Consider the following 13465-nt stretch of genomic DNA (forward strand, 5'->3'; position numbering starts at 1 on the left):
CTGCACATCCTGTCTGCATCATTTATTCTGATATATAGAACAAGCTGAGCTTCTCATCGTGAATATTTTATGGAGGAAATGCATAAAATCAATCTTATGAAGCACAAACAAACTATTCAATTAACCAATTAACATGAAAACTCACATTGTTCAAGTGTCACGTTGATTCAGGATGCTTCATTTTCCATCGGTGCACTTTTCATCCGGCGCCACAACAACAACAACAACATTCGATCACGCAGAGACCGACTGTATGAGCATCTACGCAATAAGTGCAATGACACACTGCACAGTTCCTCAGCTTGGTTAATGATTCCGTAATGAAAGTCACGCGCAGGCTGTCTGTGTTTGCATCATTAGCTGTTTTCATGTTTTGTAATGTTCTCACAAACACACACTTCATAACTGAGCACCGACAGTCGCGTCTTCAATATGTAATATTATTTAAACTTCTGGTGTTTGATGAGGAATCACACATTTATATCGAGGTAACTGGAATTGTGTGTCGGAATACTAGAAAATGCCTCCCAGACTGAAACATATATGGATAACACGGGTAACGTAAGTGGCTCCTTAAGGTGGTTTGCTGAATTAATCACCTAAAGTCGATGATAATGAAGTCGTTCATGCCTCAAATAAAGTTTTACCATCCATACTGATACTATTTATATCCTCTGATGCTATAATGAGCTATTCTGGATGAAAACACTGGTCCTTTGTCTCTGGTGGTATATTATAGTGCACATATGTCTTGTTGACAGCAGCGGTGAGTGGACAGGGGATCAATATCTGTCTTTATGGGACAGTTAAACAGAACAAAGTGTTTGCTGTGATAAAACCCGGAGCCTTTGCAGCAACAAGATCAAGATCCGTCCTCCTCACAGCTTCTGATTTCAACATTTTTCAAACATTATTTTTTCCCCCACTCTCTGCGTCGCAGCAGAAAACCAGAAGTGCACTTCAGACGAACATGTGAAGTGCTTCTCGCTGGATGGAAACAACACTTCATCTTCATGTCCCCCAAACTCTGATAAGCAGCTGATGCAGACATTGTTAGATCACAATGTAAGAAATCTGCAGCCCGGATTTCAGTAGAAAGTTTGAAATACAGAAATCGATATGAGACAATACGGTGAAAAGTCAGAGCACATGAAAATACACATTAAAGCTAAATGTCACGTTAACCCACAGGGCCTCATACATGCGTCTGTCATTCAGCACTCGTCGGACTTTGATGATTAATTCAGCTTTTCAAAATCCTGAATCAATTTATTTGGGGCCTTTCACTGTGTTTCCATTACTTTGTTGTGGGGCTCCTGTATTATTTCTTCCAGAAACAGATATTTTCATTATAAAGCCTCGACCAACATTCATCACAAACAGAACAATATTTTTTGAAAAAGGCACAAATGAAGGAGGAGAAATGAAAAAAAAAAAAAAAAAAAAAAAAAGCGCAAAGGGTTGGGAGTGAAATGCATCAATCAAAACTGGTCACACGCTCGCATGAAGCTCGATGTGTAACAGAAGCCGGGCTCGAAGAAGTGTCTCGAAAATAAATGTGCTTCATAAAAAAATATAGGACAGCTTTCACTAAACTTTCATAAACTCTCTTAAGGCCACGAGGAGAAGACGAGTCAGTGTGAAATCTCATCACAACAGGGAGACATGACTCAGCAGACATTTTTCAAATGTCACTCAAAGTCACCCAGGCGGTCTGCCCGGCTCGTATTGGTTTATCATCGGAGCGTTTAGCCGGGGTCTTTTATGTGATTTATTAAAACTGTGATATTTATTCTCTCGTCGCAACGATGAGCTCCAGTCCTTTGTGTGGAGAATGTTCCAATTAAAATACTGCTGACAGGTTCAGAAGAAGCACAACGACTCACAAACATTTTTAAATCACATTTTCCGCGATACATAAACCGGTTTGAACACGTGGTCCCCTGACGCGGGGATTAAACCAGTAACCAGTAATACCTGCAGCTGTTGTCGGGGATTTATAGAAGTCAAGAGGTTGAAGAGAACCTGAAGCGTCTTGACCACATAATGATGTACATGGCAGAGAAAGTCCTCAGGTCTCAGGGATCAGCGTGCTATTGAAGTCTCTGCTGAAAACAAAATCTACTTTAAAAGGATGAAAAAGCTTTGTGTACATGAGGGAGGCCCGGTCACAGCAGGTCGAACCCTTTCAGTGTGCCGTTAGATGTCTGATGCGTTTATCTCTTGATGTTTGTGCGTCGTGTCCTGCGGTCACGCTCTCGCCTTTTGTTTTTCCATTTGTCCATTTTCAGATGTCTCTCTGAAAGTCGGGCGCCTGCTGCCCTCTGGGGGTCGATGAGTCGTCGATTCCCACGACAGCGACCTCGTCTTTCTCAACCAGTTGCGCCAACGCAAGCGGAGACACAACCAGAGAACGGGGACGGACACAAAGCAACAGCCACAGCAGAGGAAGCAGCTGGAGGCAGAAAGCAACAGGGCTAAAGTCAGGAATAACCGCTGAGTTGTAAAAGTTTCAGAGGGGAGGAAATGTTTTTTCCAGCATGATGATGGAAACAAATTCCCTCAGACAGAAACACCAACTCCCTCCGTAAATAATAAAAAAAAACTAGAAACCTGTCGAGCAAAACTCTGAAGAGACAAAACTCCACCGACAAACCTAACGTCAAGTTCACGGTGCCTGAGCAGCCGCTGCCCCTTTGACCTATGGTGACGCTCTCTGTCGGTTTGGCTCCGAGCTGTGAAAACCTCTGACGCCACGGTGACTCACAGTGTGTCGGCCGCGGACATGAGGTCAGAGGGGACCAGTGAGACGAAGACAGACACGTAATCTTTATATTTATTCATTATTTACTGAGGCTGTCACCGTATCGGATTTCCACTAAACGATTATTTTGCCCGAAGGGATTCACAACAACGATATGATCACGTTATCAACAGAAAGTTTGGAGAATTACAATAACGACACTATCGCACATGAACTCTGCCTCCTCCATGTTAACAGATGGGACACGGATCAGAATAAAATATTATAGTGTATTTCAAACAAATATTTCATTTTCTGTAGTTATCATTATCGCACTGATGTTCAATTTAATTTAATTTGTAAAGTGCCAAATCACAACACGCGTCATCTCAAGGGACTTGAGGTTGAAATGGTTCTGTCCTGCCCCACTCAGAGAAACAATGACATCTGGAAGTTGCTTAAACACATTTTATTTTATAAATGTATTTAATACCTGGACTAGAGAAAAGATTAGATAATCCATTATTCGTCCCACTGAGGGGGAATTAGCAGTTTTAAAGCAGCGAAGGGCGACAATAGAAACAACAGTAAAAGTAAACACTAAGAAATTTAAAAAGCAGACATAATAAATCCAATATAAACACAGTATATGTATTAAACCAGTTAGAAGTTCTGAGTCACTGCGGCGTAATGAGTGGATTGTAACTTCCATGACGTCCGCTGACCTCGCCCCTTGTTTCTCTTTCAAGTTCTGAGGAGCTATAATCCTATTTTAAGGTGTCCTTGGGGATCGGAGGTAGCGAGCTGAAGAGCTTTCTCCTTCGCCCACTGCAGCTTCTTATTCCAACGTCCTGACTCATCTGCTGCTTCAGCCACGGGAGAAAGTATTATTACGTCCCCAGTGAATGAGTTGCTTTCTACCTGCCAACGTTTAGCAGTGACCACTGTGCACGTGCTGAGTCACGAGCTGAATCTGTGACGACATCCAAAATGTCCTCACGACGTCAAGATGTCCTCACAATGATGGTACTGAACCAAAATCAAAATCATATCTGAATGATAAAACAAGTGCAGACAACAAACGAATTGAATAATATGAATTAATAATTAGTCTTTCTCGGGGACATTGTCCTGCACTGGATTATGGTGCATGTCTCCGTGATAAGTATGCGTTCACTAAGAGTGAGACTGACCCTCTGGAGGCTGCATCATTTTTACTCAGCTGCAGGAGCAGACGGCTTCATGGCGTAGTAAAAATCTGCAGCATCTCAGCTGCCATCTGAGCCTGGGATGATGATAACAGATGCATAGGACTCGAGGATTTCTCTTCTCTCTTCGCAGAGTGTGACGCCTGGAAACCTCGACCAACGTCTCAAAGTCACAAAGTACCCAGCTTGAATTTTCCAGATGCTCCCAGTGGCCAGAGAGTACGAGTTAGAATACTCTAAGTAGGATTTTCAACTCCGAGCCTCTGGAGGAGGAAACTTTTCTCAGTGATCAGATGAAAGCGAAGTAATGATGCCACCTCCAGAGGGTCGGACTCATCCCTCCTGAGTGCCTAAAGTGTTTTATTGGTATTACACACTAATCACGAGATCATCCACCACACTCAATAAAAAGCTAAATCTCATCATGTCTCCCAAGCATGAAGTAGAACTGAGCCATGGCGGTAGATTTTTCCGTTTCCTCGTTTAAATGTGAGTTTCAGGATAAAACAATAAAAGGAATTTATAACAATATAACCACAGACGCAGCCTCTGACCAGCAGAGGGCGACTCCACTGGGTTTTAAATCAGTTTCTATAAAATGTCACTTGATTGATAACGTCAGTAAACATCAGGAGTTTATGTCTCAGTCTCTCGTCTCGAATCTTCTTCAAGCTGATGTAAATGATGGTCCCACTTAGAGTCAAATAAAAACCATAAAGCACGGTGAGCATCGGCAAGAGGATGCTGTGAGACTGACAGCCGGTACCGTCCAATGGGTGCATGCATGTCGCAGGTGCCAGCCCCTTCCTGAACCTAATTCTAGCCCCAAACTTAAAACTGAGTCTTCGCCCCGGTGAGGACGAGTCAAAATGTCCTTGCTCCATAATTTCTAAGCTCAGAATGATCCTCACAGATGTGTGAGTGTATTTCTCTGTTGAAAGTCGTGACAGTCAGATCAGCATGGGGGATAAGAATCGCGCTCACTCACATCACTTTAAAGTGTCTAACGTTCGCCCTCAACACTCAAATTTATAAATGCGAATAAAATAAGAACCTGAACCACCGGCTCCCTCTGCTTCTGCACAAACATTTCCACCTCCCCCAGCTGTCAGTTACACATCAGTCGGAGGTCTACCTATCAAAAGGAGTGCAAGAAAAAAAGAGAAGAGCATTCCTTCAAACACGCTTCACACTTTTAAATTGTGTCTTTTCTAAGATAAGATAAGTTGACGATGTCGTTAATTTGCAACGGAGGCGGACTGAGCCGGTGCCAGACCAGATGAGTCACGTTCATGCTCGCTGTTATCTGTCCGAGAGGACTGTGCTGCTGAGAGGGAATTTAAAACTTTATTAACTGAATAAAGGTTTCTGCAGTTTAATGTCGTCGGCCTACAATGCACTAATATCACATTTGTAGGGAAAATGTTTTTTTCCTGCTCATACAAGGGGCAGCGAAGTGACTCTAACTTTAAACCACCTGCAGTTAGAGGACAGAACAGTTGACTGAAGCCATCATTCATCCAGAGGGACGAGTCTGACGAATGGACAGAAGTCAGGGGGAATTTCTGAGGGTGGTTCCGGGACCAGAGTCTAGTGAAAGTATAATAAAGTGAATGCACGTATAATTCACTTCCTAGAAAAAGGTGATTTAGTGTAATGTTGCTCTTTGAAATCAGAAGACTTAGATTTTGTATGTGTCCGCCAGTATGTCACAGTGCATTCATGAGGTGGAACAGAACACGGTCTTAAGAACATCTAGTCAACGAGACACTCGGACTCACCGCAGTTCTCCTCATCCGCTTGATTTCCACAGTCATCGATGCCGTTGCAGTGCAGGAGCTGAGGGAGGCAGATGGTCAGGTTGCCACAGGGGAAATATCCAAGGGGGCATGTCGCCTTCTCCTCCGTGACATTGAGCGCTGTGAACAAAGCAGGAAATCCAAGAATGTAATCTGCCACTGTTTCTTAACAAATCAAGAGTTTGATCTGATATGTCTGTGACTCGCATCTCTCAAGACCCGCTCGTCTTTTCCGCTCCACACTTGGCACGTGTATTTTTAAACGGCCCGGGGGAAGTGCAGTGTTGAATTTGGACGCACCATATGTTCAATATTAAGAAAGTTGAAATAACCAGCGCTCGGCGGCAGCAGCAGCTGGGACTCACGAGTAAGTGAAAAGCAGCACAACAGCTGATCCTCCAGTTCAGGATTCTCCGTACGTACGTCGAGCTAAACTTTGGATGAACAGGTGAACAGCTCTTTATGCAGCAGCGGTGGTGCAGCAGCTTCAGGGTCACTGCAACCAAAGTCTCACACTTGTGTGATTGATCAAATTTACCATCATTATGCAAATTATTACAAATAGCTGATAAAGTTGACAGAATTCTGGCATCATCCTTAATAAACCTCGTATGATTTTATGAACGTCAGTCTTCAGTATAACGCCAGATAAGATGATCAAGTGTTTTTCTTAATCATTTTTTATTTGACTTGCAGGGTTTTTTTTTTTAATAAACGTCTTTCATAAAACATTTTTTCAATGATTACTCATCATCCTGCCGGCTCCAGAAACACTCACTGTCCTGCGTCTGAATACAATCATATGATTGTTCAATTTTGCCTGCGTGCACTTCAGCTCTTCCGAGTTAAATCATATTTTTATTTTATCTCCTCTATGTCTCAAAGACAGTTTAGAGGATTTTCATAAAAAAACATTCAAATTCATCATATTATAAATTTCCCCAATGGCACATCTTGTTCCTGGGCCCACTAAAACTCTGGGTGCTAAAACTTTGATCATTACCTGCTAAAGCCTTTGGAGCATTAGGATTTCAAATGTAACATCCAAAAAAACTGTTTTTCCTTTTACTTCTTTTAATGTTTTTTATTCTATTTCATTCATATTTTACTTTTAACCAAATCCTCCTATTATTTAATGTCTTACTTTTTTTAACCACCTGGTTCAGTGGCTCCTACTTTAACGGCAGCTCACAATCTGTGCAGCACGCCGAGCCTCCACCTGGAACCAAATGTGCTCTTTAAATATCGAGTTCTTTGCTTTGCTGCTAATGTGCATCATTTCCCGGGTGCAGTTTATTATCCAGGTCAAGCATCAGTGATGTAACACCAGAGTGAGATATTTCCAGCATCAACCATGATAACTTTTCTTTGGAGGACGTTTCGTGACAGGAAATGGAAGATAAGTGATACGCAAACTGAGAATATTGCAACTTGAACCACCAGAGGGGGGAACAATACAAACCGACTGAAAGAATAAATCAATAAATACATGTTGGCTCTGAGAGTCAATGCCTCAGTATCAATAACACTCGACCGACTATTTCGAAAACAGTAATTTACGGAAGTAGAAACCAATCAGATTAAGAACCTTCAGCGGCAGTGAGGATACATTATGCATGGTGCAGACATGACGGCCCGCAGTAACTGACTCATGGTGATTGCATGTGATGAACGGCACAGTGTAATACCTTCTGATCACTGACCCCTGTCCGAGTGAACAGCTGATGATGAGCCAGAAGAGCCGTTTTATCAGCTGCGCCTCGAAGCCTCATCGATCATAAACTTAAATTCAAGTTTTAATCACTTTTTTATTACCACAGCGTGAACGGACCGGATCGTTACCTAGGACGCCCACTCATTTATATGCAAAGAGCTCAGGACGAGGTTGTGATGTTCAGAGAGCCTTATCTCGATGTCTCTTCCGCTCCCTAAAGCATCAACAGCTTGCGACACTAAGTCACATCCGCACAAACGTCCACAGATGTCAACAAACGTCTGGAAAACACATGAACTCCACAGTAGCAGAAAACACAGGAGCAAAGTTTTATCTCATCAGGACGTCAGGCCGAATGGGGATGTGACCAATGTTGGGGAGAAACTAAGATTCAGCCGATGACGATTTGTGTGCACATTAAACTAGAATAGCCCAAATGCACCTGATGGTTTCCATCCAGATACTTGAATCATCCTCTGGGGTATTGGTGAATCTGCACCCTGATTGGAATCTGCACCAAAATGTAAATGGTTCTTTCCTGACTCTAATCACATCCATCCAGGAGATAATCTTCTTTAACAAACAAATTAACCGACTGTCTATGGGGTGTGGGTGTAACTGAAGATTTATTATCTTGCTTGACTAACATCTCCTAAACCGATGAGGACGTCGGTACAGTATTTTAAAATAAAGCAAAGAGGCCTGAGTCACTCATTTACATTTATTTTCATTTATCCACCAACAGTCAACGAGACGACGAAGCAAAGACAAAGGTCGTCATAATTCATTGTTTTTCCTTTGCTTCAGACATTCATCACAATAAAACGGTGAGGTTTCACTTAATTGTCTAATTCCCACCTGACAGGAACTAATGAATAACTCTGTGGCACATTTACCTCGCAGCCAGATGGGAGGATGTTTGAGAAAAGTCCTTTTCCCCCAAAACAGATGCCCAATAAATCACCTTTCCCCTGGAGTACGAGCTTTGTGATTTACTGGCAAATCTGAAAGTTCTTTTAGAGGCAGACGTCCTATCAAGAGCTACACACACCATCACCAATCATTTCAGTCAAAGGGTCCTAATCACTGCAAATGATCGCTCTGTGATTACATGTCGAAAACAAGATTTTCACGATGAAGTCGGAGAAAACTATGACACATGGAGACATGTCCTCACGAAAGCCTGTGGAAACTCCTGCGAGCAATAATAAAGACGGAACAACAGTTGAGTACGATGCGTTTTCTTCTTTCTTAAGGAAAGAGAGGTCGTTAGTTGCATCTAATGAGGCTCTTCAGCTTTTCAGCAGGAAATGAATCTGACAACTGTGGATCGTCAGAGTTGACTGCAGGAGACGTTTCCACACTTGGGTACGAGGGTGACGAGAGTCGCTGTCGTCCCTGTGATCTGGGTCGTTAGTTGTGCAGCTGGTGTTGTACGACGGAGGAGCGAGATCCGTTGTTAACCACCGCGCAATGTGAATGTTCGCTTTGACCACCAGTTATGGATTCCTACCTTTAACCTTGAAGACCATTAAACGGCCGAGCGATAAATATCTTCTGACAATGATGCGGATTTGATTCCCCTATCACCGTCATCCCATTCACATCAGTCTTGGCATGCGTGTCCCCGGGGCTTCAAGGAAGAGCTGCGGGGATTTCAGGCTAATTTTGGACCCGTCACTGGCGCGTTGCACTGACGGCGGCGCCACGTCCCAAACACATCCACAGGTGAGAGCTACAGAACAAGCTGCGGCTACAAACCTTGACCTCTAGTCGTCCAAATGTAGGGAGTGTCTTTTTTCTGGTCTGCACAAACAAAGTAAAAGCACCGGAGAGACATTACGAGACCTCCGAAAAACAGCCCCATTGCTCCTGTTTACTCGTTTAACACGGAGTCTGTTAGTTGTTTTTTAACATTTGTTCAGCACCAGTTATCTCTGTACCTACTTGCCCTTGATAATTAAAGTGTGGGAGTATATTAGATACGGATCAGAACACTGTGGTTCTTTGTGAACGAAGAAAATGGAAATGTCTTCCCACAGCATCAGATATCAGGATGATAAACACAGAGGATGTGCTTCAATTTGTAAAACTCATTCTCTCAATGTTTCGTCATCTGCTGCTGAATAAAAATCGCACCGCACATCGCCCGACGTTATTATTCAGCTCTGTTATATTTTCTGTTTAAGTTCACTTCCAACCTAAACTGTTATTGCAATCTGTAAATAATTTCAGAGTCAAGTTGTTTCTATGAGCGTTTCTCAAGAAAAGCTGCAGCCACCATCACCACAGGCAAACAATGGGCCCATTCCAGACAGGCATAAAGTCCTTTCAAGAGCCAGAGGCAGAATTTAACACCGTTACTTGACTGGATACTGCAGTGGTGCTGTGGCGAGGGCATCAATTACTTTGCAGTCCCTTAGACGCTTTAAGTTAACGTTTGGACACTTCAGGGACAGAAGACACCAGAACGCTCCCGGCCTAGAAATTGAAAAGGGCTGTAAAAGAAACTTTGCGCAGTAGTGGACATTTTAATGCTGACTAACACTGTGCAGCACAGACTCACAAAAAGGTAGTTGACGAAAGTTGCACTTGGACACAAAGCAAAGACCACAGCTGATGGATGCTTACACACTTACATGCATGAGGGGAAATAACTCGGTCTTATCTGCCTCCATAATCAAAATAAGGAAAATGGAACAAACATTTCATTATCTCCACGGGGGAAACATCCCCTGGACTTCGCTGCCATAAAAACAGACGTAAATATTCACTATGTTTCTGCCACCTGTTATCAGTGTTTCCTGTTGGAATATGGAATAAAAACACAGCATATCTGATTAAAAAAAAAGCAATTGTGCCGCTGTAAAGTTCGCTTTGCGTGTTCATGCTCCAGTTCTTTGTCGAGAGGGAAGCAGAATACCAGAGGCAGTTCACGGTTAAACTGTGACATCATTTATGAGTTGCCTCCTGCCTGCTGGAGAGATCCAGGGCACAGAGGAGACACTTACACGTTCTCCTCAGATCGAAGATGCAAGGCTCCGGCTACAGAACGTCAGAAAACGACAAATATACAAGATTCCCGTGTATGTGCCTCAAACTCGACGTCATTTCATACCGAAATCTGGAGCTTGAGAAATGCACTATCGATCGATCTGCAGCCAAATTAAAGAATTCAATTCCCTTGGGATTTTCGAGGCACACGTCGGTGTCCAGATTCAGATTCTCTAAACAATTTCTGGTCAATGGACACACGATGAAAGTTCCTCTCATCTATGAACTACAAGAAATGTGTTGTCAGTTAAAGCCATCTCATCATTGGCACAGATGTCCTTCTGTGTGGATCCTTCAGGCTTCACACAGACTTCATACCTCAGGACCAGATGCACAACAGCCTCTGGACAGTTACACAACAGAAGACAGGAGGAGAACCAACTCACTATTTTTTATTTCTAATCAGACACTATCCTTGTAGGTGACTCAAGTGTTTCCTCATGAAGCCCCACTGTGGCTCCCTGATGCATTTCCATACCGTCACACTGGATTTACTGTGCAGACACATTTCCTCCTGATATACAGACACTATGCAGACACTATCCCTAATATCTCTCAGCCTCTCTGCAGATTTCACGGGTCTGCTGGTTTGAAATCATCTCAAGGCTTCTTCGGAAATTTGATGCACATCACAAATGCGGGGAGGAAAAAAAGGGGAGAAGTTGCTGAACTCACCTGACACTCCGTACGCGAGGATCACAGCCACGTAAACTCGCATGGTACCTTCTGGATGTTTGAGGGGAGACCCGCTCGGGTGAACGGTGATGGTGGTGGTGCAGAGAGGAAAGCAGATGTATTCTCTAGTTTTCCAGTTTTGGGGAACCCGTGCGTAAAAATGGTCTCCAAAAGTTTGCTCGCGTCTTCCTGGTGCGTGGACGCTGCGGGGAGAGGGAGCACGCGGCTGCGGGAGGAGGAGAGGACCTGTGGCCGCCGCGCAGGTTCGGACGCTGTGTGCGGGGCGACGCAGGGAACAGGTCTAAAAGAAGCAGCTGCCATCGTGACGCATGAAGAGAGGCGGCGGCGGCACAGGTGGAGCGCGCACAGAGGGAGGGGTGCGATCCCCGAGTGACAGCGCTGATGCGTTCAAGGGCTCCTTTATCCTGGCAGTTTTGAAAACCAGCTCTCTTGGATTTTTTTCTCACGGAATCACCTGAGAGGATTTTCTTCCTTGCCATTCATTCTTAATCCACTAGCAAATAAATAGCGATGATGTTGTCAGTGAGGGTTTATCCTCAGGTGATGTTTATTTATGTGTGTGAAGGGACACGCAAGCCTGAGATGTGATTATTGGCTCATCTCGGGTTTCCCTCCATCACTGTCTCTGTCCTCTGTCCATCTGCCTGTTTTACAGATTTTGTGAAAGCAAATGGAAGAAAGTATCTCTAGCTGAAGATTTAAAGCTGCACCAGTCAATGCTTTTGTTTAATAATGGACTATATGCCCCTTTATAGTATTTAATCATTCATATTAAAAAGAGACACGTCCCTGTAATTTCCCTCTGCTCTATGCATTTGACTGTCTCTCCATAATAATAATAATAATAATAACTTGGGTTTGTACCCAAGGCACTTTACAGACAGACAATACAATAAAACAAACTATTTTATATGTAAGATTATATGTTATATAAATTATATTTCTATGTGTTTGTCTGTTTGCAGGTTTGTCAGCAGAAAACTACTGGAAGTAAAAACAGCGAACTTGGTGGAAGGATGATGAAAGGATCAGGGGAGAGGCTGTTAAAGTTTAGTGCAGATCCGGATCATGGGGCTGATCCACACTGAGAAATGGAAATGTTCAAAATTTGTGATGTTTTCTCAGTAATTCATTGAACGTGATGACAAAGAATTCATAATATTTACGAGTGTGTGCAACGTGGTGGTGCTTGATTGGCATACGCTCTGCTGGGAGCCATTCTAGTTCTTAGATGTAGCAGGCGTCTGTTTAAAGGCTCAGATAGACCCAGTGTGTATTATCTGCTCGGCACCAAACCGCAGATATGAAACATTTGCAAGTAGCTGATAAACATAGCGAAGCATTTAGCAACTGGAGAGCTTGATATTTCCCATCAGAGTCAGTAGAAACCCGTCAAGGACACAACTTCAAATAAAAGCTGGACTGCTGGATGTGTAAAGGGCAACTGTATTCCACAGCAACAAGTTTATTTGGTAGTAAAATGTCAATGTTTTGTTGTGTTGCCAAAGAAGCATCTCATGCTTTAGAGAAGTAAACCTCACACTGTGTTGAATCACTACCCACACACACACAAACACCGTCCAGCTCAACAGAGAGAAAAATGATTCATGATTTCTGCAGATGTAGTTGGTGTGTGGTGGTGGAAACAGGCAGAGCAGTTTGGTCCTTAATGATCCGGTTGCTCTTCTTCCTACACCGCAGAGTGTGGAGGTCCTCCTCTCAATGGTCCTGGGATCCATGTTGAGCCTCCGCAGCCTGCGGAGGAAGACGAGCCGCTGGCTGGCCTTCTTTGTGACGGAGTCTGGAGACGATCAGCTCCTTTGTTGTGCTGACGTTGAGATGGAGGTTGTTGTCCATGGCACCAACATGTCAGGGCTCTGACCTCCTCTCTGTAGGCCATCTCATCATCGGAGGGCGGTGTTGAGCCCATGGTCTCCGAGCTCGGTGACGAGCTTCAGGGGCACGACGGTATTGAACATATATGTGTCCCTCTGGTCCAGGTGGGTGAGGGCAGTGTGAAGGGTGAGGGAGATGGCGTCTGAAATACTGATTAATGTTCTTCTGTTGCCTTTGATAGACAGCGCTAAAAATAAAATTCCCATGTTTTTATTAAAGGATTTAAAAACCAATTCAAACATGCAACACGTGATGAACTGGATAAAAACAACTCTCATCTTTTCTGTTCTGACGCGTTCAACCTTTTGTTGTCCTTTCCAGAAAGAACAGGATGAGACATTTTCAAGGGATTTTC

The 13465-nt window shown here is 43.5% G+C and overlaps 1 protein-coding gene across 2 annotated transcripts in view; it reads right to left on the minus strand.

The window, feature by feature from the left end:
• rxfp1 (relaxin family peptide receptor 1) overlaps positions 1-11497 on the minus strand; it is a 43288-nt gene extending 31791 nt beyond the window's left edge. Inside the window, exons 1-2 of one of the 2 annotated variants that reach the window (XM_069531288.1) lie at positions 11194-11495; positions 5733-5870 (exon numbers count right to left, since the gene is read on the minus strand). In XM_069531288.1, coding sequence (XP_069387389.1) covers positions 5733-5870; positions 11194-11236 — 181 coding nt within the window. In that variant the 5' untranslated portion in view covers positions 11237-11495. Of the gene's footprint in view, positions 1-5732; positions 5871-11193 lie in introns of both variants that reach the window. The other variant, XM_069531289.1, reaches the window with a different exon arrangement.
• Positions 11498-13465: the final 1968 nt, after the last annotated feature.

The sequence above is a fragment of the Paralichthys olivaceus genome, chromosome 9, assembly GCF_024713975.1.
Source record: "Paralichthys olivaceus isolate ysfri-2021 chromosome 9, ASM2471397v2, whole genome shotgun sequence".
NCBI lineage: Eukaryota > Metazoa > Chordata > Actinopteri > Pleuronectiformes > Paralichthyidae > Paralichthys > Paralichthys olivaceus.